Genomic DNA, 27,005 nt, shown 5'->3' on the forward strand with positions numbered 1-27,005 from the left:
TAAACTAGATGGTCCTGTCACATTGCAGGAGTGTGAGGCAGCTGTTAAGGACATGCGTAAAGGTAGATCACCAGGGCCAGATGGTATCCCACCCGAATTCTATCTAATGTTTTGGCCCTTGATTGGCCCACTGCTTGTGGACATGATTCAATACTCAATCAAAGAGGGTTCATTTTCTAGGGAGGTCAATTCTGCATTAATTTCACTACTTCTTAAAAAAGGAAAGGACCCGGTAGAGTGCTCCAGCTACAGGCCACTTTCACTATTAAACGCAGACCTAAAGATCTACGCGAAAGTATTGGCCCACGGCTTCAAGGCCATATGACAGAGTTGGTTCACAGTGACCAGACAGGGTTTATAAAATCTAGACTGGCCACAGATAATGTTAGAAGATTATTACACGTTATAGATGGCGCTCAAGGCTTAAGTACCCCTGCTGCTGTCCTTTCACTAAACGCGATGAAGGCTTTAGACCGCCTGGAGTTGCCCTTTTTATGGTCAGTGCTTGAGTTTATGGGGTTTGGCATGCCATTCATTAACATGATTACAGTACTGTATGAAAATCCTACAGCCATAGTGCTCAGGCAAAACTAGCTCTCCTCCCTTTGCTGTCTCAAGAGGATTGAGACAGGGCTGTCCTCTCAGCCCTCTGTTATTTGCCCTTTCTCTCGAACCGCTAGCACAAGCCACCCGCAACTCACCTACAATTTATCCAATTTCTATTAACGGAACTTACCATCATATTTCACTATATGCTGATGCCGTCTTATTATTAGGGCTGTCAGTTTAACGCGTTAATTAGATTAATTAATTACACTGCAAATGAACGCGTTATAAAATTTAACGCAATTAATTCTGAGGTTCTGAGTGACAATTCAATGTGCAAGCATTTTAAATTTGGCCCATTGAATGACCCGTAGGCTACTTGGCAGTGGCACGTCAAGGTAGCACTAGCACCGAGGAACTTGTCCGGACGTGTTCGTCACTTCCCACCTGCGTCAGGAGTGAGGCGAGCACATTGTTGCGAGGGCCTTTGAATGACAAGTTTATTTATAAAAAGAACGAAGACGGGACTATCAACAAGAATGCGGTGATTTGTAGGTTTTGTAAAAAAGAATTCTCCTATCACCGAAGCTGCTCCAGCTTGATTTATCATTTAAACGCTAAACAAGTTAGTTAAAGTTGTCTGTTGTCAGATCCTCTAACGTAAGCTTGGGTTGAGTTTTTGATTTGAGGAGTTGATACTGTAACCCCAGATCCTCTTTTGGGTTTGATAATTGGTTTGCTGGGATGTGCTTGGCCATTTTCTTTTAAATTTCATTTATGAAACACACTTCAATAATAAAAATGTGGATTTCAAATCTTCTCTTCTTAGTGTATTCAATTGATTAGTCATGCAATACAATTTTGTAATGTCTTAGAATTTGAATTCTTTATTTGGGTACCTTTAGCAGATATGAGATTAAAATGCGATTAATTAGATTAATTAATTACAAATCATGTACACATTTGTACACAAACATTTGTACATTTGTACCCTTTACGGGGAGGGGGGATTGCTTACTTTTCAGAACATATGTATTAAGTACGGTGTACCACGTACATCCTTTTTCTTTTATCTGCTGCTGAGAATGGCCCTAAAAGGCAATGGTGTTCCTTTAACCCTGTAAGACCTCCTTTAACCCTGTAAGACCGAAACATAGAAAAACCTAAAAAAAAAAAAAAAATTCAGAACAACAAAGGGTTCATTTGCAGGGTTGATTGCTTACCATGAAGGTATATAACATTTGTAATAATCACACATCAGTCATATTTTTTATGAAGTCATTTTTTACAAAAAAACAACAACATAAAACTCTAGCTTTTTCGAACAACTTCTTCATTCCTTTTTTTGTTTTCAAAATCAGTGTTGGGACTGATGTCCACTCGATGTCCACATAATTATCAGCTGGACAGTCCATGGGTGGTTGGTTTTCTTTGTCCACTTGTTGACAGACGTCTTCATCTGAGTCTTCATAACTCTCATCAGCGAGTTCCATTTCAACTTCACTCTCACCAGTTTGGATGATATCAATCACATCCTGCACAATGTATCACCGCTCACTCCTTGCTGGTTGCATTCTGAAAATAAAAGATCAATTAATTAAATATGCTTTTTATATTTTAGTACATAACCTGAAGTAAAAGATAGATTGGTGGACCAAGTGCTCAGGGAAGACATTTTTTCCAGGCAGACAATACTGTCTGCTTATTGTAAGGTGCTTTGGACAAAAGCATCTGCTAAATTCCCTAAATGTAAAAGGCTTAGCCTATGCTCTCTACTTATCATGCTAAATGAAACCTGCATCCCAATCACCAGCCATATAGTCACACAATACTGCATTGACATAACTGCTCGTTATGCTCTCTAATTATCATACTAAACGGAAAACATGCATACCCCCACTTACATCTACACCCCACATTCAGGAACATTTTCACCTTTCCTAGAACTGAATTGTCTGTTGATATCCTCATTGTGGACAAAGTCATAGCATTTTAGGTCAGTCTGATCAAATTAACTGCATTTTTTTAATGATAAAACTTTAACATTAGTCAAATCTGACCAGAACACCACACATGGGTAGAATGTATACTGTCCATGTATAAAGAAAATACTCTGTTTCAGGCAGTGGTGTAGTGGAGGGAATACAACCTGTTTGAGCCCATTGCAACAAGCCTGCTACTTTGACTAAATAAATGGTAAATGGCCTCATTTATATAGCGCTTTTCTCCAAAGCGCTTTACAGGAATGACTGTCACTCACCCATTCGCTCACACATTCACACACTGACGGCGGAGTCAACCACGCAGGGCGACAGCCAGCTCATCAGGAGCAATTGGGGTGAGGTGTCTTGCTCAGGGACACCAGGCACTCAGCTAGGAGGAGCCGAGGATTGAACCAGCAATCTTGCGGTTGCCAGCCGAACGCTCTACCTCCTGAGCTAAACCCCCCAACACTCCCCGACTACCACACTCACCCAGTGTTGTATAATTGCAACAAATATATAACAAGCTCTAAATGAGATTTGATGCATCTATTCCACAATAACTACATGTGTACATGACCTAGACATTATAATAACCACCAAAAAAATATAAAAGACATTTTACTTACTTGAATCTGATGAATCCAGTCCAATGAAACAAAGAGATGTTGTTTGAAGGAAACCTTGAGAGGTTGTGTGAGTTCATGGCCATAAGACGGGATTGGCCAAATGTACGATCCAATAGCATTGTGAGACTGAACAATATGACTGTGTAAATGTGGTAAAAAATAAAATATACCAGATTGTTTTTTAGGATGGCTAAAGGTAACGTCATTTTACAACAAGGGGTGTTACAGGGTTGAAGGGCCCTCTTAGGTCACACTCACTTCACAAATTGTTCCACTCATCTAGAAGCACAAGTGGTTTTGTTTCGAGACTCTATGGGTTCTTGTTGTAGCATTCTTACAGACCCCTGGCATTAGACACAGTGTGGAGGAGAGATGTTCCAGATCTGAAACCCACATTTGACTGGGATAAAGTTTGGGCTAATGTGAGCTTAGCATCCAGAAATCCTGATCATCGGCAAATACATTACAATTTTGTACATAGTATTGTTTATATTTAACTCCTAGGAAGCTTCATTTGATGAAGGTTATTAATGATCCTATTATGATTTTTATATATTTCGTTTTCCTTTTCGTTTCTTTTTCCTCTATTGTCTTTTATTATCTTAGTTGTTTATTCTTGTACATGTGTATTTGAGCGTGTATGTAGGTATGCAAATATATTTTTTCTATTTTCGCAACATGCAAGTACCTACCTATGTTTTTCTTTCTTTGAAATAAAAAAAATTGATCACAAAAAAACACTCCCAAGTATTTGTTGTCCTCCACCTCCTCCACCACCTCCCCCCTGATCCGTAGTGGCTGTGAAGGCATCCTCTGGTCTTGTTGACATTCAGCCGCAGGTGATTCTGTTCGGACCACTCCACAAAGTTGTCTATCAGTGTCCTGTACTCACCCCCCCCCCCCCCCCCCCCCCCCCCCCTATACACCCAACAACAGCTGAGTCGTCAGAGAACTTCTGCAGGTGACATGACTCAGAGTTGTACTGAAAGTCAGTAGTGTACAAGGTGAAGAGGAAGGGCGAGAGCACAGTTCCCTGTGGAGCTCCTGTATCACTGACCAACACATCAGACAGGACACTGCCCAGACGGACAAACCGTGGCCTGCCTGTCAAGTAGTCAGTAATCCAGGAGATCACAGAGTCGTCAACACCCACCACCCACAGCTTCTCACCCATTAGCAGAGGCTGAATGGTGTTGAAAGCACTGGAGAAATCAAAGAGTGTGATCCTCATAGTGCCTCCCCCACCATCCAGATGCATATGGACTCGTTGAGGCAGGTAGATGACAGCATTATCGACTCCTAAATGGGGCTGATAGGCAAATTGCAAAGGGTCCAGAAATGTCCTCACCTGTGGCCTCAGCTGGGCTAAGACCAGTCTCTCCAGGACCTTCATCACATGCGATGTTAGTGCAACTGGTCTGTAGTCTGCCGGGTCGGATGACTTCGGTTTCTTGGGGACTGGGACCAAGCAGGAGATCTTCCACAGCAACGGGACTTTCTCCAGACTCAGGCTCAGGTTGTACAGATATCCCAGTACAGGGGACAGCTGGCTGGCATAGGTCTTCAGGATCCTTGGTGAGATACCATCAGGGCCTGCAGCCTTTCGCTGATGCAGTCTTTCCAGCTGCCTCTTTACCTGGCCTGTAGTCACCGTTATACAGGGGTTGGAGCAGATGTCATCATTGGAGGAGGAGGAGGGGGGGTCATCTCCGACGTAACTACTGTACGTAACTACTGTACGTAACTACTGTACGTCCATTTGCTCTCTTTCTGCAGCTAAAGAATCCATCCGTATGCTGTACATAAGCTCTTGAGAAAGTTTGTCGCTACAGGAATGTCTTCCAAGGAGAGAGTTCTCCTTTCTTCTTCCGTAGCATTTGCAGTCAAAGTTACAGATTTTCTCCATTTCGCTGTCTTTATCCCCTTGAAATGTTACTGTAGATATAGCATCTGATATCTTACGCTCCAGCTCCTCCGCTGTGAGGCTGACACTGGCGCTGAATAAGTAGCCATGTGTTTTGCTTCTAACGTGCAGCTGATTGGCCTAAAAAATAACAACAGCGCGTGAATGGCCAACGGTAATCAGTATTTAACTGCATCGCCGTACACACCCCAGCAAAGACACAAACAACGGCAGATTTTTTCAGAAACTACAAATACAAAATGTATACTTTTAAGGCAACCACTACTCTTATCTGAAACATGGAGTGGCTTCTTCATGATCTCAACTTGCATATTCTGCAAAAAAAACGAAAATCACTAATTTTGAAAAAAAAAAGGCTTATTTCGTTGTTTATGCAAATTATGCGGGTCACATTTTCGTTTGAGATTTCATTTTTGTATCTTTTGGGGATTTACGCTTTTTGAGATTGTGCCTACCTTTTGAAATACTACTGACTTTTGTTTCACATGGGTGTTCTGAATTTTGCCCTATTTCTAGGATCAGTCTTGTTTTTGCATTTTTTAATTATTTAACGCTGTGAACAGTCATACTTTGTCAGTCTCTGCTTTTGGGTTCTTGGTCTGCCTGTTTAGCTCAGTACAGCTTTGACCTGGGATACCATGGTTTGCATCCTGCTTGTACCAATCAGTGAGGGTTTGTTAATGAGAAGATGGTTGCCTCATGGGTTGCATTTTGCTGGTGAAACTGTTTTGTTGTGCCTTCCAGATTTCATAGTGTGGTGTTGCAGGTCTCTCAAGATGAGTCTGGCCATCATACTTAAAGCCTTCTCCACTGCTCCCAATACCAGCTATAAGTCAGTCTTTTTAACAGCTTGTGATTGTTATTGTGGGCCTGTTACCTCCGTCTAGATCGGGTTCTACTTAACTGTTATCTGTGATGTGCCAGAGTACAAGGAAACCAGCTGCATACCCTTTATGCAGACAGGTCTGTGGTGCGGGCTTTGTCCCAGTTTTTTTCAATCTTCGGTGTGCCCAGGATTATCCAGTCTAATCAGGGATCCAAATTTTCATCCCATTTGTTTGCACAGGTCCTGAAGCAACTGCACATTAAACACGATCAGGCATCAGCACGATCAGGCATGAGCGAATAATGCCCAGAACCAAGGCGTTTTCATCAAAAGGTCAAGTCCATGTTGCATTCTTGCTCTGTGTAAATGAGTGGAGATGGGAAGAGGGGTCCCCGTGGTTGTTGCTATCTGCTAGGGAGGTTGTCCACTGGATTTAGGACTGAAAACCTTGTGTGTGGCCATACTGTGTGGGGCCCCTTTTGCAGGACAACTGGAAATACAGCCAGATCATAAATATTGAGTAAGTTAACAGCTTCAGGAACAGGTTTTGATAAAAGTGGCCAAAAGTAAATTGGAGTAGGCACAAAGCCAGATGAAAAAAAAAAAAACATTATGGTCGTCATGATCAGGTTGAGCATCATGTTTTTCTCCCTGGCGACCAGGTGCTCGCTTTGCTGGCCATTGCTACTTCTTCATTTCAGGCTAAATTCTCTGGTCCATATTCAGTGGTGAAGAAGCTGTCAGATCTAAACTATGTGATCGTGGCTCCTTATCGTAGATCACCTCATGCAGGTCAGTCAGTCGACCAGGAGATATCCTTACTGGGTGCCCATCCAGGCTTGGTTGTCAGTGTCTATGCCCCCTCATGCTGTGGCAGGGCAAGGGGTGGACAATTTGTCAGGCCCAAACGAAGCAGTACTTTATGGTTGTCTTAAAAATACTCTGCAGGATCTGGAGGACTTGATTGCCTTGAAATTGCTGCCTTTATTATGCCCACTGGATTGTACTCATACAAAGTCATGCCCTTTTGTTTGCAGAATGCACCAGTGACTTTCCAATGTCTGATGAACAAGGTGGTGGGACATCTGGAAGGTTGCTCGGTATGATGGATGATGTGGTCATTTACTTGGATGACTGGAAAGTTCATGTTGCCCGCATTGAGAAGTTGCTTGACCGATTGGCTGACGCATATTTTACTGTTAATCTGGCATTTTAAAAGTCAAAATTTGTGAAGGCTATAGTGACTTCTTTGGGTCATGTTGTGGGACAAGGTAGAGTGTGTCCCATGCGTGCAAAGGTGCAGGCTGTTGATGGCTATACTCCATCTACTACTAAAAAAGAGCTCATGTAGCTTTTGGGGCTGGTCGGTTATTACTAGTGTTTCTGACAGACTTATTGAAGGCTAAAACCAAATATATTTGGTCTCCAGAGTGCCAAGAGTCTTTTGACAGTGTTATTACTTATGTATAATGTTCCTGTTTTGGCTGCTCCCAAGTGGCATGAAAGTGGTTATGAAAGATACAAAAAAGTACTCGGTTCAAACAGCGTGTGCTTTTTGACCTCATGCGTCTCCAGTCAGGACTGCTGTCTGTTAATTTTGAAAAAACACTATGCATGTAACGAGGGTATATTGACACACTAGCACTTACATGTGTAAAGGGAATGCTAGAGGGGAACATAGAGCATCATATTTTGAAGGTTTGGAGCACTGACCAAGCTGAAGTATTTTACCTTTTGGTTGTCACCAGAACAAATACCAGCAATCACCAGAATTGGCCACTGAAAACAGGGAAAAGTCCATTCTACTCCTATTCTATATCTAGTTGAGTTTATGTGGTTAAACTGTGTACCTTGATGTAGTCATATTCACAACTGCTGGAGATGGCCTCTAGCTGGAAAGCAGTAAAGGTGTAGTTGATGGTGTTTCCACTGCTGGCCTGGATGGTCCAGTTGCACTCTGAATTGAATGGGTAGTCATTGGGGAAGTTCAGAGACTCCACCAGTCCTCTGTGTTGGCCTGAGATCAGCACGTTGCTGCATTCTGAAACAAACAAAACCAAACACTGATACACAAAAAAAAAAACCACACACATTTCATTTGAATGGATCAGTCAGTATTTGCTACATATATTGTTACCACAAGAAAAGAGAATCTTCATTGTGTTTGGTTTATTAAAAACTTTCAAATACCCTGAAATGATTAAATATGACATATCAGAAATAGCGTGGAATGATCTCTTTATTAACAATGATGTCCACCAACTTATGTAAGGAGACCGCTGTCAGGGAGTCCTTTTATTGTAAACTAATTTTATGATTTTTCAATAAAAGGTAATGGTAAAAAAAAGGTTGTCATGATGTCATCATGGCAGCCCTCCTCTTCCCTCTTGTGTCATTGTGTTGTTTCCCCATGTTGGTCATCCTGATTGTTTCTCCCCCTCTCTGTGTGTGTGTGTGAGCCGGTGGGCGTGGCGTTCTGCGGCTGCAGCTCCAGGTGGGATTCATCAGTCACTAATCACCTCCCAGCAGTATAAGAAGCCTGGTCTAATTGTCACTCCTCGCCAGATCGTTTCGTCAGCATGAGCGGTAGTTCATTGTGGTCTCAGGCCACCTCTAGTCAACTGTTATTCTCTATGTTTTTCGACCGTGCTTTGTTTGACCAAACCTGTGCCTTTTGTCGCTGCAGTTCTTGCTCCCTGTTTCGCCTGCCTGCCAGTTTGCCGTTCAGTCTGCCTGCCTGCCTGCTCCTTCGTCTACCAGCTTTCCCTGTGCCGCTGTATCTCGCTCTGGGAAATTGTTTGTTCAGCACACGGACGCCATTACCACGTGGAGGGACGCCTCACCTGGTTTTTGGTCTTCACTGGGCACGCTCTGGAGAGCTCACCACTCGCACCACTCGCACCATTGATGTCACCAGCCCTGTCCCCTTTATTTTCCCCGTGCACATTGCACTCGTTGTTTATTCTGTCACACATTAAATCACGTTTAATTGACTTTTGTTGTTGTGTCTTGCGTTTGGGTCCATCCTCCAGTGTTTGTTCATAACAAAGGTGTCTTATCTTTCATGCAATAAATTTTTTTCATAATAAAATGTAAGGAGATTCCAGTATGTTCAAGGCCCATTTGTGAGTTTAAAGCATATGTCAATGATTATCAGGATAATATTGTAAATCACAATTATTTTTGGCCAGAATAATTGTCACATACTTGTTGGAAGTGAGAATGTGTTGAGAAAAAACACTCCCACTTATTCAAAACATCCTAAAGCAATAAACTTGACCAACACAAAACCAATATTCAAAGCTTCCAAAATATACAGCTTTGGAGGTGGGCGTGGTGCAGCATCTGGCTGCAGGAAAGAGAGTGGTGTGTGGGGGGAGCTCACAGGAGAAGTGTCACCTGATTGACGCAGCTGCAGGTGATCTGGGTGATTGGTTAATGCTTCTATATATTCCCCACAGTAGGCGGCTGGGAGGGGGAGGAGAGAGTGCATCACACTGGACGCCTGAACTGTGTATGTCTGTGTGTTCTTAAAAAAAACAGTTTAATCCCACAGATGCTCAATTGAATTGAGATCTGGGGAATTTGGAGGACAAGTCAACACCTTGAACCCGTTCCTCAAACTGTTCCTGAACCATTGTTGCTTTGTGGTGCGTTATCCTGCTGAAAGTGGCACCCAGACTGGTCTGTGGACAGGGGTCAGCATGGCACCCTGACTGGTCTGTGGACAGGGGTCAGCATGGCACCCTGACTGGTCTGTGGACAGGGGTCAGCATGGGCACCCTGACTGGTCTGTGGACAGGGATCAGCATGGGCACCCTGACTGGTCTGCAGCTATGCAGTGCCATATGCAACAGACTGCGATGCACTGTGTTCTGACACCACTCTATCGGAACCAGCATGAATTTATTTAGCAGTTTGAGCTCAAGTAGCTCATCTGTTGGATCAGGCAACACGGGCCAGCCTTCGCTCTCCATGTGCATCAATGAGCCTTGGCCAGCTATGGCCCTGTCGCCAGTTCACCGGTTTTCCTTCCTTGGACGGCTTTTGATAGGGACTGACCACTGCAGACCGGGAACACCCCACAAGAGCTGCAGTTTTGGAGATGCTCTGATCCAGTCGTCTAGCATCACAGTCTGGCCCTTGTCAAAGTCACTCGAATCCTTATTTCTCCCATTTTTCTAACCCTGAACTTTTAGGACAAAATATTCACTTGCTGCCTAATATATCCCACCCACTGACAGGTACCATGATAATGGATAGATAATCAGGGTTATTCACTTCACCAGTCAGTTGTCGTCATGTTATGGCTATGTACGGTGTATGTATACATCTTCTGCAGCCTGTGTGTGTGAGTTTGATGCCGTACTGGAGGTATACGATGCCAGGAAGCCTCCTGTGCTGACACTAGCATCGGTGCGTAGCTTGACGTAGAGCTGGTTGCTGGAGGAGCTGATGGTGGTTGGTGGCTGACTGCCACACAACCTGGCCAGCTCCGGAGAACTGCTGCTGTCACCATCAAACACCTGTACACATAGTGATTAGGGGGTTAAACAAGGGGAAAAATAATAACAATTATTGGTCTATTGCAGGGGTATTCAATTAAAAGTCACTGAGGTCCAGTTACTAAAATTTCCTCCAAGTGAAGGTCCAAACCTCACAAGTCCAACTTATGTCTTATAGCCTACCCCACATTTTCGTATATTGTTTCAACAATATTTATTGTCAATTTTCAACACTTGTATAGTAATCAACTAGCTATTTTACCACAAATAAAAGTAGTCCCAAGCGAATGAACTTAAGGCCTTTAAAAACAGAACACAACTCGTCTCTTTCTTTCCCTTCAAATAATGTTTCAGCAACGGCGTTCAAGCACTCACTAAATGTTTTTTTTATGTTGCCCCAAAATCCACGATACCTTTAGCGAACATTTGTTTGCACGTTGCTGGGCTGTAAATGAATGCGTGATGAGTTGGGTAGATCTGTCATACTGGCCTTGCAGTTCAGTTATTTTGCGTGCCCTCAGCTCGGACTTCAGTGGATAACTTTGCTCAAAATATCTGTGCTTTGTTTCGTAGTGGCGCTTCACATTGCTGCTTTTGATTAATGCCACGTTTTCGGAGCATATGAGGCACACAGGTTTGGAACTGCCTCCCGGAAGAATTAACATATATTTCTCCATCCATTCATCTTGAAAACAACGGTTTTCCATATCAAACTTCCTTCTCTTGGAGCAAGCCATGCTGCCATCACTGTCTTTCTCTTTTCTCTTGCTCTCTCGGGTGTGCTGAGGGTAAACAAATGATTTGATTGGCTCAATTCAGTGAAGTCATTGTCGTATTAACTGGAGTAGCTGTGCCCACTGTAGCTGCAACCGTTGGAAAAAAAAGATAATGCTCTATGAAAATGATCTATTCTCGTGAATCCATCAGAAATTGGTCATGGGTCCGGACAGAACCATCAATCGGTCCGGACCCGGACCTCAGTCTGCCATTTGGGGATGCCTGGTCTATTGCATATAGTAAAGTCATATAGTCATACAGTAAGTTGGTTGAAATTGGTTAGTATTAGCTGATGTCAGCACAAGTCATATTTTTGCATGTGAAGATCCAGAATCCGGTGTTTTCCAAAAAACGTAAATGGAACATTTTTAAGACTGTCAATCACTCAAGAATTATCTGGGACCCCACATCAAAGCCCAAGGGGATTTTAGGTGGTGAACTGAATGTCTAAAATCAAAAGCTGATCAAATCAATCATCTTTTATTGGATTCGAACCTAGACTTCTTGGGCCCTAGTTTCGTGGCACAGCGCAGGGTGGCGGAGCCGGCGTAATGCAAGTTTCGACCAGCGCAGCCTTGCGCACGGTCAGTTTGGCAGTTTGGTGGATCGCCTGCGCCAAGATGGGTGTGGCGGCGCAGCAGGGGGAGGCGTCACAGATTCAGCTTGGTGCAGCGGAAGTTTCGTGGCAAAAAGCCTCGCCGAGACTGTGCAGAAAGCTCGCCAGCTCCAACCTGGTCTACTCTTGGCGTAAGGCGAATTACAGCTGGCGGAGTGGCAGTTTGGCTGACCGGCGCACAGTGCGCACATGTCACCAAGACCTCACAGGCAGGTTTCCACAGTTCCAGGCACATTTAAATGCAATAAATAATCACAACAAACACTATTTAATGCAACTAATTGAATCAACACGTGAATTTATATCTATATAGATTGTCCCGTCACATCTGACGTCAGATCAAAGGCAGATGGCACGCATAACGGAAACTCAGCCTAACTGAATTAACACAGCTGAAACTTGGACCTCTCGGACCAGAACATCTCCCTCTCTCTCTCCTATTTTTCATAGCTGTGGAGTGCAGATGAAGAAGACGGTGATGATGATGATGAATGGGGCCGGCTCGTCTATTATGTCTACTGTTGTGCGCCCTGACCCTGCTTTGTGATAGACATGCCTAAAATGTGCCTACAATTTCTATAGTGATATAATATCGGTGTTACGCGGTCCCCCACTTCTTGTTCTTTCCTCCCTGTTCTCTTCCTTAAAGACTCTCAGGTGTTCTTGATGAGGGGGTGGAGTCTGCCTGTTAAAAGCAGCAGACCCGTGGTTCCTGTTTTTTTTTTTTTTGTTAGTTAAAGTGAAGGAGGCTTGCAACCTGGGGTTCTGTGTTTCTTTTCAGCTTAGCTGTGTTGGGGATCTTTAGTTTAGGAGGGGAGGAAGTTCTGGATCCGACGGTCCACTGCGCGGCTGGTTCTGTCTTCCTCCATTCTTTTTTTTGTTTTGTTTGCCAGTCCTCCTCTTTACCTTAGTTTTGAGTACAGTGTTTACTTTCTTATATGTTTCTGGTCACTGGTTATGCGAGTCGATCTTTGACTAGGTGGCCGTAACATATTTGGGGGCTCGTCTAACTGCTTTCAGATAATTTTGTGGTAAATTATGTGTGGTTCGGTGATATTGTGGTAAGTCGGGTTGTTGGACCCGCATGTGTGGGTTTTTTTTAGGGGGGATGTACTCTAACACTGTTATCAGCATTGGATTGTGCCATAGGCTGCCGGTTTGTAGTTTTTTGTTGTTCTTTTGTTTGTGTTAGTTGTAGTTTATTAGTCATGGAGTTTGATCTTGAAGGGTTTGTTGATGATCCAACCTGTGACAAACTGGATGGGTGTACTAAGGAACATCTTAAACAAATTGCGGACAGGTTTGAGGTAACTATTAGTAAACATGACAAGAAACAGGAAATTAAAGATCAACTGTTGCTGATTGAGCAGGGGGTGCTGTCTGAACGAGCCGGGGGTAGCGTACCAAAGTCTGAACCGGCAGGGTGTAGTGAGGAGGTAAGGTTAAAAGAGCTTGAGTTGGAATTTCGTAGATTATCAGTGAAAGAGAAGGAAATTTCTTGTAATTTTGAAGTGAGAAAACTTGAGGAGGAAACAAAGCGTGTAGTGAGGTTAAAGGAGTTGGAGTTTAACGCAGCTGTGTCTGCTCAGTCTGTCTCACAATCACATGACTTTGATGTTAATAAATATATTCGACTGATGCCGGTATTTTGTGAGAAGGATGTGGACAAGTTTTTTATTCTCTTTGAACGTATTGCTTCCACTCTGAAATGGCCAAGACATGTCTGGACGGTTTTGCTTCAGTGTGTACTCACTGGTAAAGTGCAGGAGGTTTATGCTGCATTGTCCCTGGAGAAAAGCTTAGATTATGTTGAAGTTAAAACTTGCATTTTGAAGGCATATGAGTTAGTGCCGGAGGCTTATCGTCAGAAATTTCGTAAGTCCAGGAAGCAGGAGTCTCAGGCTTATGTCAAGTTTGCTCGTGAGAAGGAGGCTCTGTTTGATCGCTGGTGTTCAGTGCAAGGTGTAAAAACATTGGACGATCTTAAGGCCTTGGTGCTTATTAAAGAGTTCAGAAACTGTGTACCAGATAAAGTTGCCACATATCTCAACGAGCAGAAGCCTGTGAATCTGTCCGATGCTGCTATTCTTGCTGATGAATATGTTCTTACGCATAAACCTGTATTTGATAAATCTGTGGTGCATGATCGTCCAGTTAGAAATTACGGTGCTGTCTCTTTCCAGCCTTATAAGAGCGATGGTTCTGATGGGACAGAGAAGTCCATTCTGGAGGATTAGAGCACTAAAGGGCGAGTGGTTTGTTTCTACTGTAAAAAAACGGGGGCACATTGTTGCAAATTGTTATGCTCTGCATGGAGATAAGGCGCCAGTGAAGTCTGTACGTTTTGTAAATACTTCCAGTTCTGTGGCTGAGGTCAGAGCTTGACATTTATGCACCGTTTCTTATGAAGGGGGTTGTGGGGTTTGACTCCAGAAGGTAACAAGGTGCCTGTTACTATTTTGAGGGATACAGCGGCTTCTCAGTCTTTTATTTTAAATGATGTGTTGCCCCTCTCTAGTGTGTCTGCTGTTGACTCCAGTGTTGTGGTTCTGGGATTTGGGATGCAGTGCTTGGGTGCGCCCTTGCACACCGTTTACCTTGACTCAGACTTGGTGACTGGTCCGGTGGTGGTGGGGGTTCGCCCCTGTTTTCCGATTGATGGGGTGTCTTTTCTTTTGGGAAATGATCTGCCTGGAGGCAAGGTATTGGTTAAACCTGAGGTAATGGCCATCCCTATGGTTACAGAGACTAACGATGAATTGGCTCGGAAATTTCCTGAAATATTTTCTGCGTGTGCTGTAACCCGGGCGATGTCAAAACGCCAACTCTGTGAGAATGTTGATCCGTCTGATAGCTTTCTAAATACTGATCACATCAGTTCAGATGTTGCACCTACTGCTAACTTGTTTACTGTGGAGGCTGGTGGTGTGTTTGGGGCGCGTGGGTCACTCGTATCTGAACAAAAGTGTCTGCAGAGAACATTGTGTCTGTTCCTCGGGGGTTCTTTGTTAAAAACGAGGTGCTTCTGCGTAAATGGACTCCACATCATGCATGGCCTGGGGAAGACTGGGGGGTAGTGACGCAGGTTGTGGTTCCTCTAAAATATCGCCCTGACATTTTGAGTTTCCATGATCATCAGCTTGCTGGGCATCTGGGGGTGAATAAAACGTACGATCGGGTGCTGCGTCATTTTTTCTGTCCTGGGTTAAAGAAAGATGTAGTGCAGTATTGCAGGTCGTGCCATGTGTGCCAGGTTGCTGGTAAACCTAATCAAACAGTCCCGCCGGCACCATTGTACCCGATTCCAGCTGTAGGTGAGCCATTTGAACCGGTTATTGTTGATTGTGTTGGTCCATTTCCACGTAGCAAGTCAGGCAACCAGTTTCTACTTACGATCATGTGTGCAGCAACGCGTTTCCCGGAGGCAATACCATTGCGCAAGATAACTGCTCCTGTTGTGGTGAAAGCGTTGATAACGTTTTTTTCTTTGTTTGGATTGCCAAAAGTTATTCAAACAGACCAGGGGTCGAATTTCATGTCGCGGGTCTTTTCTCAAGTCATGAAGCAGCTTGCAGTAACTCATGTTCACTCCAGTGCCTATCATCCCGAGTCGCAGGCCGCGTTGGAGCGCTTCCATCAAACACTGTGAGAGAAGTGGCCCAGGAATCTATAGGATTTAGTCCTTCAGAGTTGGTCTTTGCTCATACTGTGCGTGGCCTTTTGAAGCTGCTGAAAGAGAAGTGGGTGTGTGGTGATGAACCTAAAAACTTGCTGGATTTTGTGTGGGTTTCGTTACAGACTGCGACGGGCTTGTGAGTTGGCTAGAGAGAATCTTAGTGATGCTCAGAAGAGGATGAAGGGGTGGTATGATAGGAAAGCTGAAAGCAGAGTTTTCGCTCCAGGTGATAAAGTGTTAATGTTGTTACCGATCCCTGGCTCCAGTCTGCAAGCTCGCTTCAGTGGCCCTTATAAGGTGCTAAAGAAAGTAAGTGACCATGACTATCTTATTGCCACCCCTGATCGTAGCCGCAAGAATCGGCTTTGTCATGTGAATATGTTGAAGCCGTATCAAGATCGTAAGGCTGCTCCTGACAGAGTGGTAGTAAATGATGTCGCTGGTCACTCTGATGTCACTGGCAGTGTCTCTGTTGTGTCGCTGTCCAGTGCCGACGTTGACTTAACTGCAGAGGGGGTGGAGGACAATGTTGTGGTTCCGTGTAAAGCTGTGGTGCAGGGGAGGCTGCAAAACTCGCAATTGTTGTCTGAACTGAATTCTCACTTGGCTCACTTAACTGATATTCAGCGCACTGATATTGCAGAATTGTCACACAAGACATTGTTTTCTGACGTGCCTTCTTGCACATCGGTCCTGTATCACGATATTGATGTAGGTGACTCTTTATCAATTAAACAGCATGCGTATCGTGTAAATCCAGATACGCGGCGTCGTCTTAAGAGAGAGGTTGAGTACATGTTGGAGCATGGCATAGCTGAGCCCAGTTCAAGCTCGTTCTTGAACTGGGCTCTCCCTGTATCTTAGTCGACAAAGCGGATAAATCTGACCGGTTTTGTACGGATTTCAGGAAGGTGAATAATGTGACTAAGCCGGATAGTTTCCCTCTGCCTAGAATGGAGGACTGTGTTGATCGTGTGGGTACTGCTTTGTTTGTGATGAAGCTTGATCTGTTAAAGGGGTATTGGCAGGTCCCGCTGACTGATCATGCGAAGGAGATCTCCGCTTTTGTGACACCAGATGATTTCCTGCAATATAAAGTCATGGCCTTTGGGATGCGTAAGGCCCATGCAACCTTCCAAAGGCTGGTGAACGTAGTGTTGTCTGGCCTCTCTGGTTGCGAAGCTTATCTGGATGATTTGGTGGTGCATTCTGATACATGCAGTTGTACGAGGTGTTTGGGCGGTTGAGTAAAGCAAACTTGACGTTAAATCTGGCTAAGTGTGATTTTGGTCAAGCGACTGTAGTATATTTGGGGAAGGTGGTGGGCCGAGGGGAAGTCCGCACTGTCCAGTCTAAAGTGGAGGCCATTCGAGGATTTCCAGTTCCTAGTTCCAGGTGGGACTTGCGCTGCTTTTTGGGAATGGCTGGGTATTACAGGGGCTTCTGTAAAAACTTCTCTGCTGTGGCTGTGCCGTTGACTGATCTACTGAGCCCGAAATTTCGTTTTGTGTGGTCTGTTAATTGTCAGTCCGCATTTGAACAGATTAAGGCTCTGAAGCTCCGGTTCTTGCTGCGCCAAATTTTGATCAGCCATTCAAGTTGGCTATTGATGCGAGGGAGTTAGGTGCTGGTGCTGTTCTCCTCCAAGATGGGGATGATGGAGTAGAGCATCCGGTGTCTTATTTCTCAAGAAAATGTAACCGTCATCAACGTGTGTATTCCACCATTGAGAAAGAGGCCCTTGGTATGGTGCTGGCTTTGGATCATTTTGAAGTGTATGTCGGTGCGGCCAGCGTTCCTGTTACCATCTTTACAGATCACAATCCTCTGGTGTACCTTCAGAGAATGCGTAATAGCAACCATAGGTTGATGCGTTGGAGCATTTTCATTCAGGCCTTTAATGTGGTTGTGAAGCATATTCGTGGCAGGGATAATGTGATAGCAGACGCATTGTCACGCTTGTAGGAGTGTTTGTGGTTGTGTTTTGTTTTTTGTTGTGTGCAAATGAAGAAAAAAATAAATAAAACATATTTGGGGGCTCGTCAAACTGCTTTCAGATCATTTTGTGGTAAATTATGTGTGGTTCGGTGATATCGTGGTAAGTCGGGTTGTTGGACCCGCATGTGTTTTTTTTGGAGGGGGGATGTACTCTTACACTGTTATCAGCATTGGATTGTGCCATAGGCTGCCGGGTTGTAGTTTTTTGTTGTTCTTTTGTTTGTGTTAGTTGTAGTTTATTAGTCATGGAGTTTGATCTTGAAGGGTTCCTCCATTCTTTTTTTTTGTTTTGTTTGCCAGTCCTCCTCTTTACCTTAGTTTTAGGTGGCTTTGTAAATAAAATTAATTATTGTTTTAACTTTCAACCTTGGTACAGTGTTTACTTTCTTATGTTTCTGGTCACTGGTTATGCGAGTCGATCTTTGACTAGGTGGCCGTAACAATCGGCATTATAATTATTATGACTATATGCACACAGCGCGTGATGAGCGTGGTGGGAGCGGCGGCGCTGCTTCTGTCATTGGGCTGTCAAGTGACGAAACTTACACTGCACCTCACCTGGCGCATTAAAGGTGAGGAGAGGAGCTCATTTGATTGGTGAAGATCTGAATTGGCTGTGTTAATCCCAGTCTATGCCTTGTCTCCTCCTCGTCTCCCACTCACGCCTTCTTCCCCTCCCTCTTTCCCACTTGCGCGGGTGGGAGTGACGGGAGGCGTGCCTGCACGGTGCACGAAACTTGCAAAGTCCAGGCGGACACACCCCGTCGGCGTGGCGCAGGTGCGCTGCGCGCTGACTACGCCAGGTCTACGAAACTAGGGCCCCTTATGTTTAACAGAAACATGGCTTAATAAAAACTCTATTCATCCTTATTAGATGTACCAGGTTACAAGGTGTTAAGTGGACTTGGATAAGGCGTATGACCGGGTCACCAGGGATATTTTGTGGGAGGTGCTGCGGGAGTATGGGGTGAGGGGATCACTTCATAGGGCCATCCAATCTCTGGATGTACTATCTGTACTCCCAAAGCGAGAGCTGTGTTCGGGTACTCAGCAGTAGGTCAAACTTGTTCCCAGTGGGGGTTGGCCTCCACCAATCCTGTTCGTGATATTCACGGACAGGATATTGAGGCGTAGTCGGGGGGAGGAGGGTTTGCAGTTCGGTGTGCTGTGAATCGCATCGCTGCTTTTTGCAGATGATGTTGTCCTGCTGGCTTCATTGGTCTGTGACCTCCAGCACTCATTGGATCGATTTGCAGCCAAATGTGAAGCAGTCGGAATGATTATCAGCACCACTAAATCTGAGGCCATGGTGCTCAGCAGGAAGCCGGTGGATTGCCTGCTCCGGGTAGGGAATGAGTCCTTACCCCAAATGAAGGAGTTCAAGTACCTCAGGGTCTTGTTCGCGAGTGAGGGGCCAATGGAACGTGAGATTGGCCGGAGTCATTCACTGTACAGCTCCGTTGTGACGAAAAGAGAGCAGAGACGGAAGGCAAAGCTCTCGATCTACCGGTCAATCTTCGTTCCTACCCTCATGTATGGTCATGAGGGATGGGTCATGACTGAAAGAACTAGATCGTGGGTACAAGCGGCCAGAATGGGTTTCCTCAGGAGGGTGGCTGGCGATCGGGTGAGAAGCTCAGTCATCAGTGAGGGACTCGGAGGAGAGCCGCTGCTCCTTTGCATTGAAAGGAGACAGCTGAGGTGGTTCGGGCATCTGGTAAGGATGACCCCCGGGCGCCTCCCTCGGGAGGTGTTTCAGGCGCGACCAGCTGGGAGGAGGCCACGGGGAAGACCCAGGACTAGGTGGAGAGATTATATCTCCACACTGGCCAGGGAACGCCTTGGGACCCCCCCAGTCAGAATTGGCTGATGTGGCCCGGGAAAGGGAAGTTTGGGGTCCCCTGCTAAAGCTGCTGCCCCCGTGACCCGACACCGGATAAGCGCTAGACGATGAGATGAGGTCTTGTTATGAACTGGAATGCATTGGACTTAACATAATTCTATCCACGCAAATGTCTTTTGCTCTTATTGTAGTATAGCCCCCCCTCTTGCAAAAAATCTTTCTATGATAACTTTTCTAAAGGAATCAACTTCAACAAAGAGGTAATGATCATGGGAGATTTTAATATAAACTGGGAAGAGAAATCATCAAGGAAAACATTTAAACAAATCACTCACATTTATGAGCTCATTCAGTTAACCAATGGACCCACTAGAGTAATAAACTTATCTCAAACTCAAATTGATCTGATATAGAGTAATAAGGCAGAGCAGATTATTAAAGCGATCAACATGCTAACTGGACTATCAGACCACAATATGACTTTCATTGCCAGGAAACTAACTAAAAACGTTAACTCCACTAGTTCAAGAGCAGGTATCACTCAGTATCCCTAAAAACAGATACAAACACTTTAAAACCGCTGTTCAGTGCATTAGCTACGAGGATGTCCTGACAGGAGAAACCTTGGAAGAGGACAGTGAACGGTTTTCAAATACATTACGGAACACCATTGAATAATTCACATGTACATATAGGAAGACATAGGAAGAAAAATAATATAGTTCCATGGATAAATCCAAACCTAATCTAATGAAAACACGAGACCTGGCCTTAAAAACTGCTCTCAAAACCAAATTAAAACATGACATTGCTTCACTACACTACAAAACAAAGTCATTCAAGAACTCAGAATAGCCAAGGCAAACTTCTTTTTAACTATAATTAAGTAAAAGGAAATGCAAAAAATGATTTGGAACATTTGAAAAAATGATTAGGACAAAATCACAAGGAAGTAGAAACTCTTGAACTCATTGTTGGCTGCGAAGCCCTATTGTATTTCGAATGTTTCTTATTATTCTTTTGAGTTCGACGTGCCTTTTGGAGGCCTCAGCATAAAAAAAAACTCACCAAATTTGGCTGTTCCCATGCAGCCTGGTGAAAAATTTAAGAATTTGGTGGTTTTGTATTCGGCCACTAAAAAGTTGCTCGCTAGCGCCACCTAGCGTGGCCATTTGCCAGCCTTGCCACATCGTAACTCCGATTGACATGAACTTTTGCACACATGTGCGGACGAGTGTCCTCGACAAAAAATCCCCTTGGAGTACAAAAGTCCGTAAAATTTTCTGCCATCTTGGATTTTATGAAAAACCAGATTTTGCGCATTTCTCCGACAACGTTGATCCGATATGGATGGAATTTGGTGTGTGTATGTGTTAGACCTAGCTGGGGTCATGGTCCAAAAAGTTTATTCAGAAGATATCCACTAATGAACACAAGAGTGTTGTGCCACCAAAACGCAATTAGCATAATTCCATAACCTTTGGGCCAATCATCACGAAACTCAAAAACTATGTTGACATAGCTTGAAAGAACACCTGCTAATGATTTTATTCATTGTCTCATCTGCTCCACACTTCGCATGCACCTCAGACAGCTGTCAGGGAGACGGATGGCTTTGAATGACAATCGCTTGTGTCTAAACTTGCCCACAAGAGCCGGCCCAGCAGGGGTAGGCGGCCACGACACTGCCATGTGACCACAGGCACTCCACGACCGCATATGAGCGAGGGCCCGTCACGACACTGCTTGCAGTTTTAATATTAAACATGTTACTTAGGGGCTGCACGGTGGTGTAGTGGGTAGTACTGTCGCCTCACAGTGAGAGGGTCCGGGGTTCGATTACTGGGTCGGGTTCAGGTTCCTTCTCTGTGGAGTTTGCATGTTCTCCCCATGTAAGCGTGGGTTCTCTCCGGGTTCCTCCCACAGTCCAAAGACATGCAGGATGGGGATAAGTTAATTGATGACCCTAAATTGTCAGTAGTTGTGAATGTGAGCATGAATGGTCTGTCTCTACATGTCGGTACTGCGATGGACTGGCGACCTGTCCAGGGTGTACCCTGCCTTCCCCCAATGTCAGCTGGGATCGGCTCCTGACTAAGACAAACGTCATGAGAGTGGTAGGCTCTCTCAAGTCTTCAAAAGCGAAGGATGTAATGGGCATGAACACAGTAATGCTTAAAGAGCTTTCTACATCTTTGGTCTACCCCATCACAAAATTTGTAAACCACTCATTTACAGAAGGGATCTTTCCAAATGTTCGGAAACTGGCAGCTGTTTCTCCATTTTTTAAAGGTGGCGACAGCCTATCTGCCTGTAACTATAGGCCGATCAGGATCCTTCCTGTGGTATCCAAAGTTGCTGAAAAACTCATAGCTAAACAAATTGTTGCATTTTTAAACACATGTTCCACCCCTCTGCACCCAATGCAATTTGGCTTACACGCTAAGCACTCAACTGAGACAGCTAATTGCTTCTTTTTAGAAAAGGTTAAGTCTTTATTAGACCGAGGAGGAGTTACAGAAGCTTTCTTTTTAGACTTAAAGAAGGCATTTGATACAATCAATCATGGGGTACTTTTGACCAAATTATCTACTTTTAATTTTTACTCTTGTGCCATTAATTGGATTGAGTCATATCTATCAAATAGGTCACAGTTTGTTAGAGTGAAAAACCATCATTCACAATCTCTTGGCCTTGGCTCCATATTGGGTCCACTTTTATTGTCACTCTATGTAAACGGTCTGCCAAGTGTCTGATGTCAAAACTCAAATGTATGCAGATGGCCCAGTGATCTTTGTGCATGACAACAGTGCAGCTCAGGCTGCAGATCAGCTAACAAATGTAATGCAACATATTACCACATGGTCAGATCAAAATTGTTTGCAGCTTAATGTGTCCAAAACTGTGTGTATGTTTTTTAGCAAGTCAAAATGTTTTTTTACAGAACCGGATGTATTTGTAGCAGGGGAGAAACTGCAAGTAGTCTCAGAATTGAAGTATCTTGGAGTGCTTATATATAATCAACTATCATTTAAAGCTCACATTAAAATGGTTTGTCAATGAGTCAACTTCAATCTGGCAAATTTCAGACACATGCGCAACTATATGTCAACTGAGGCCGCAATCATCTACATGCATGCATCTTCTCCTACATCACATATTGTTTAACATCCTGGTCTCAGACAGGTACCACTTATTTTATCTCAATCCTGTCTCATTTTAATGTAATATAAATAACTAAATTGGGAAAATCTGGTGAAATATACAAACTCCTGCTTAGTGTTTAAGATTATCAACGGTCTGGCTCCTCCAGTTTTAAATCAATTTGTAAAAACAAATCCATCCACTTACAGATCTACATGTAGCACAGTGAGAGGAGAGGTAATTCAGCTGAGAAAAAGCAGTTTTGACCAATCAGCATTTTCTATTAAAGCCGCACGAGTGACACACAATACCATTCTATATTAGAGACATGAAAACACACTACACATTCAAATCCAACCTAAAGAAATGGCTAATCAGCGACCAGACCTGTCAACATTGAACATAAGAAACACAATACCACACCGCTAACTACTCTTGTCAGCTTTATCTGGTGACTGTCATATGTATAACATCCCTGCCCCATACTGCTTTTCTTTCTTCTTTCATTTTATTATGGCAGGTTAATTCTGTTTTCGAGTTGTTTGTCATATTTTCCATATGTTTTATGTGTAATGTGTCATTTTATCTTTTACTTGTACAATGATGTGTGTATAGTTTATTTTTAGGTCCATCTGGCCTGTTTACATCGGCCAATAACATCTTGATGATGAATCAAACCTTTAAATCGGTTCCAGGAGTCTTTCTACACCTTCAACTCTTCAGCAAAGTGTCAGGTGGGTCAAGCATTGAACCTTTCTATGAATCATGTTAAAATGAGCACATAGTGCAGCCACACACTGTGAAGTCGAGTACTCACAGCCAGGTAATCATAAGAGCAGGTAGAACTGGACTCCAGGTGGAAGTCAGAGAAGTTCAGCAGGAGCTGGCTGCCCTGGTTGGTCCTGATGGTCCAGTAGCACTCAGCATTAGGGTGGTATGGCAGCGGGTAGTTAGGGGATGAAAAACCTCCAGATGCAGTCATCATCGTCCCTCCACAGCCTGTGAAGGAGATCACATGGGCAGGAACGATGTAAATCAATGAGGCCTTTTTGTTGTTACCCTTCTGTATTAGTTGGTACTGTACTGCATCACGGTGCTGGTCATTTCAGTTTGCTTTGACTCAAACTTTGTTGTAATTTCAATTCCAACTGAATTCCCAGTCTACAGGCTGACTACTGTATCTTTGACCTAACATACACATTTCCATTAACTTCTTTTCCCCTGGTTTGTTTAGCAACGTGCATCACGGCCATGCTTACAAACCACTTACCAGTCTGTGTGCCGTCCCAGTGAGCGGAGAATCCACGATGCGTGATGGTGCTGTCCGAGTGGAATCTAACCCAAAGGCGGTTGCTATGGGATACCAGGACTTGAGGCCCCTGATAGCCACAGAATTTACCGATCAATGGAGATGTCTCATAGCCGCCATCCCTGCAAAAGACGTTGGAGGTTTAACATGTTTCTAATGCTTCAGAAACAAATATGTCTTACAATTACAACAGAATATGCCCTACAAGTACAAAAATAATTTTAAAAGTAAGATGGACTCTGCTTAGCCCCCTCCCTCTACTACCCTGCCCCCTCCTCCTCCTATAAAAAAAACAAACAAAAAACAAAACGTAGTACTCATTGCTTGTTTTTATGTACTGGCACCATTTTCTCTTTGTATCTTAGCACATATCTCTGTTGTATATCAGCTACAGGTTAACTTAGCAAGTGGGCGTGCTTGAATCTTGTTCTTGTGAAATCCTTACTGTACTGATAGAGATATACTGTTGCTACTTTCTTCCAACAAATGTACTTAATAAGCGTCTGCTAAATGCCCTAAATGTAAAAAGTATACATCCTACAATTACTTGTAAGTGACATGCAGCTGATGCTCTGGCTCTGCTCAACCTCCTGGTGATCTAATTGCCTCCAACTGCTGTTGTTTCTCAGGATATTTGTGACAGAATATTCACCTGAATCACGGTGATATGATTAATGTATTTGAAAGACATTTTTTAATAAAAAATTGCAAAAAATGTTGCAAACAGGATTTTGCTGAAATGTTTATGGTAGTGAAATGAAATAGTGTCAAACGATTACACATTTCAGAATAACCACAGGGTTGCTGGGTTGATGGCTGATTAATCATGATGAGTTAAATATACCAGAATAATTCACAGATTACAACTTCCTCCTTGATTCTGTCACTATAGTCTTTGATAGCGGGACAAAAAACAAGCCTTCCTTCTACATAAGGACTGTCTAATTCAAATGGGTGGGAAGTAATGCTCTGCTGTGTCTTTGTGTTAATCTGATGACTCTGGAGAGGAGACAACACATCTCTTGTTTTGTATTCTATCTGCAGACATCTCCAGTCTGCAGAGTTTGGTTTTGATTCATAATCACATACGAACAAAGGCATTCAGATTTTCTGATCGGCAGGTTATATCAGTTCTCCAAAGACTGCCAACCTAAATCCATCCTTACCTGATCTCAACAAAGTCAAAGCTGCATGAAGGAGGGGAGCCCTCCAACTCAAAGCTGCCTAAACTCAGCATTATCTGCCTGTTGACTTGTACAATAATCCTGAAGATGCAGTCTCTGTTGTTGGGGTAGTAGTCAGGGTAGTTAGGTGAACTGAAGGAACCTGTAGAGGAGGTGAAAGTCTCACCACAGTCTGAGAGAGAGAGAGAGAGAGAGAGAGAGAGAGAGAGATTTAATTGGACATTAACAAACATACAGTATATTTGAGTTAAGTTCACCTGCCCTGAAAGCCCCACCACAACAGCAGGCCCTGTGTTTCACCATAGCCTGTATATAGTGTTTATAATATATATATATATATATATATTATATATATATTAATTAATTAATATATATATATATATATATATATATATATATATATATAATTAACACTATATACACTATATATATATATATTTGAAGCTGGTTATGGTTTTAAGTTCGGCATGTTTGGCCATTGCCATCTTGGAATTTTTGCAACTAGTGAAGGAAGTGATCATATTTGGGCTGAGGTGGATCTGAGGAAGACTGGCAGAGCAGCAACCTTACTGGATCTGTCTTCTGGTGTGAAGCTGTTAATAAAGTTAGCTTCTATCACTATCTGGTATGGGAACTATACAGCTGCCAAGAGGTCCATACAGAGAATAGTTAGAGCAGCAGAAAAGATAATTGGTGTCTGTCTCCTTGCCATATCTGACATCTACACAGACCGGGGCGTCAGAAAGGCCACAACAATAATAGACCCCTTCCACCACCTCGATGTACTATTGCATCAGTGAGTGTCTGATCAAGGTCTGAAAGACACAAATAGACGCAAATTCATGCAGGGTGTCGTGGGGCAGCGCGATTGACACAGATAGAATTTTTTTATTTGCAAGGGATTGAAATATTTAATCTCGAGCGTAATTTAATCAGAAATGGAGACAAAAAATATAGTAGTGGTCTGTGTTCATCCCTAGCTCTACGATATTACCTCACGTTTGTACAAAGACCGAAGGGCTGTTAATGGCAGCTTCTGGTTTATGCCATATTTATGTCTAAATTACATAATTTTAGTGGTGTTTAAGTGGTGTTTGAAGAGGCTGTCATTCTCCTCCAATCGGAAGATTGGTGGTTCGATTCTCGGCTCCTCCAGTCTGAATGCCGATGAGTCCTATGGCAAGATGCTGAACTCAAAAGGACCCCTGAGGCTGTGCTGTCGACGTGTGAATGTGTGTGAATAAGATTAGATTAGATTCTGATGGGCAGACTGCTCCTCTCCCATCAGTGTATAAATGTGTGTGAATGGTTCATGTAGACTGTAAAGCACCTTAAGTAGTTGAAAAAGAGTAGAAAAGTGCTCTAGAAATGCAGGTCCATTTACCATTTATGGAGCCTCTACAGTGTTAGCATAGCCTTCCTCTTCCAAACTTCAATAAGAAAAAAGCATTTTAAAAGTTTGCTCATCTTCTTGCAGTCACACCTAACAAAGCAGACACAGTTCCCACATCTAAGAGTAGGCATGAATCGTTCCTCTTTGACAACGCTTATAGTTAGGGCTGGCTCAGGTTTGCCTTTGGTCTTAGTGATGCTGCTATAGACTGCCTAGACTGCCTTGTGCTTTCTCGTCGCGCAGATTTCCCTGGATTGTGGTGGAACATGATCCCTGCTGCTCCACCGACGTGGTTCTGTTTGACGCTTACTGCTAGTATTATTAAGGCGGCCGAACAATTGATCAAAGAAATGTATGAACATTTGTATTTCTACTGTAACTGCCTCGACTCATTGCTGGACTATTCCTAGGATTCTGGCTGCGGTTTCTTGTCCAGCAGTGTCTGCTGTGTTCCTGCCTGACGCCGACTAATAAATACCTGGTCTTATTTGGCACATTGAGGCACCATATTGTGTCTCCACCTGCTACTGTGATGCTGCTCATCATTGACTGCTTTTTGGACTGCTGCAACATGTTGAAGACGGATCCATGAATGTGGCTGCATCTGCCACCATGGACTACTACTGTTAATACTACTACAACTGTGAATACTA

General features: G+C 43.7%; 1 protein-coding gene across 1 annotated transcript in view; it reads right to left on the minus strand.

Annotated features, from left to right (window-relative positions):
* The window catches only part of cubn (cubilin (intrinsic factor-cobalamin receptor)), a gene marked incomplete at its 5' end in the record, with an annotated part of 190,573 nt that overhangs the window by 113,367 nt on the left and 50,201 nt on the right, over nt 1–27,005 (minus strand). The window contains 5 exons of the mRNA XM_084033641.1: nt 7,758–7,948; nt 10,277–10,433; nt 23,284–23,465; nt 23,737–23,897; nt 24,942–25,131. Coding sequence (XP_083889767.1) covers nt 7,758–7,948; nt 10,277–10,433; nt 23,284–23,465; nt 23,737–23,897; nt 24,942–25,131 — 881 coding nt within the window. The remainder of the gene's footprint in view (nt 1–7,757; nt 7,949–10,276; nt 10,434–23,283; nt 23,466–23,736; nt 23,898–24,941; nt 25,132–27,005) is intronic.

The sequence above is a fragment of the Eutrigla gurnardus genome, assembly GCF_963514095.1.
Source record: "Eutrigla gurnardus genome assembly, chromosome: 18".
Lineage (NCBI taxonomy): Eukaryota > Metazoa > Chordata > Actinopteri > Perciformes > Triglidae > Eutrigla > Eutrigla gurnardus.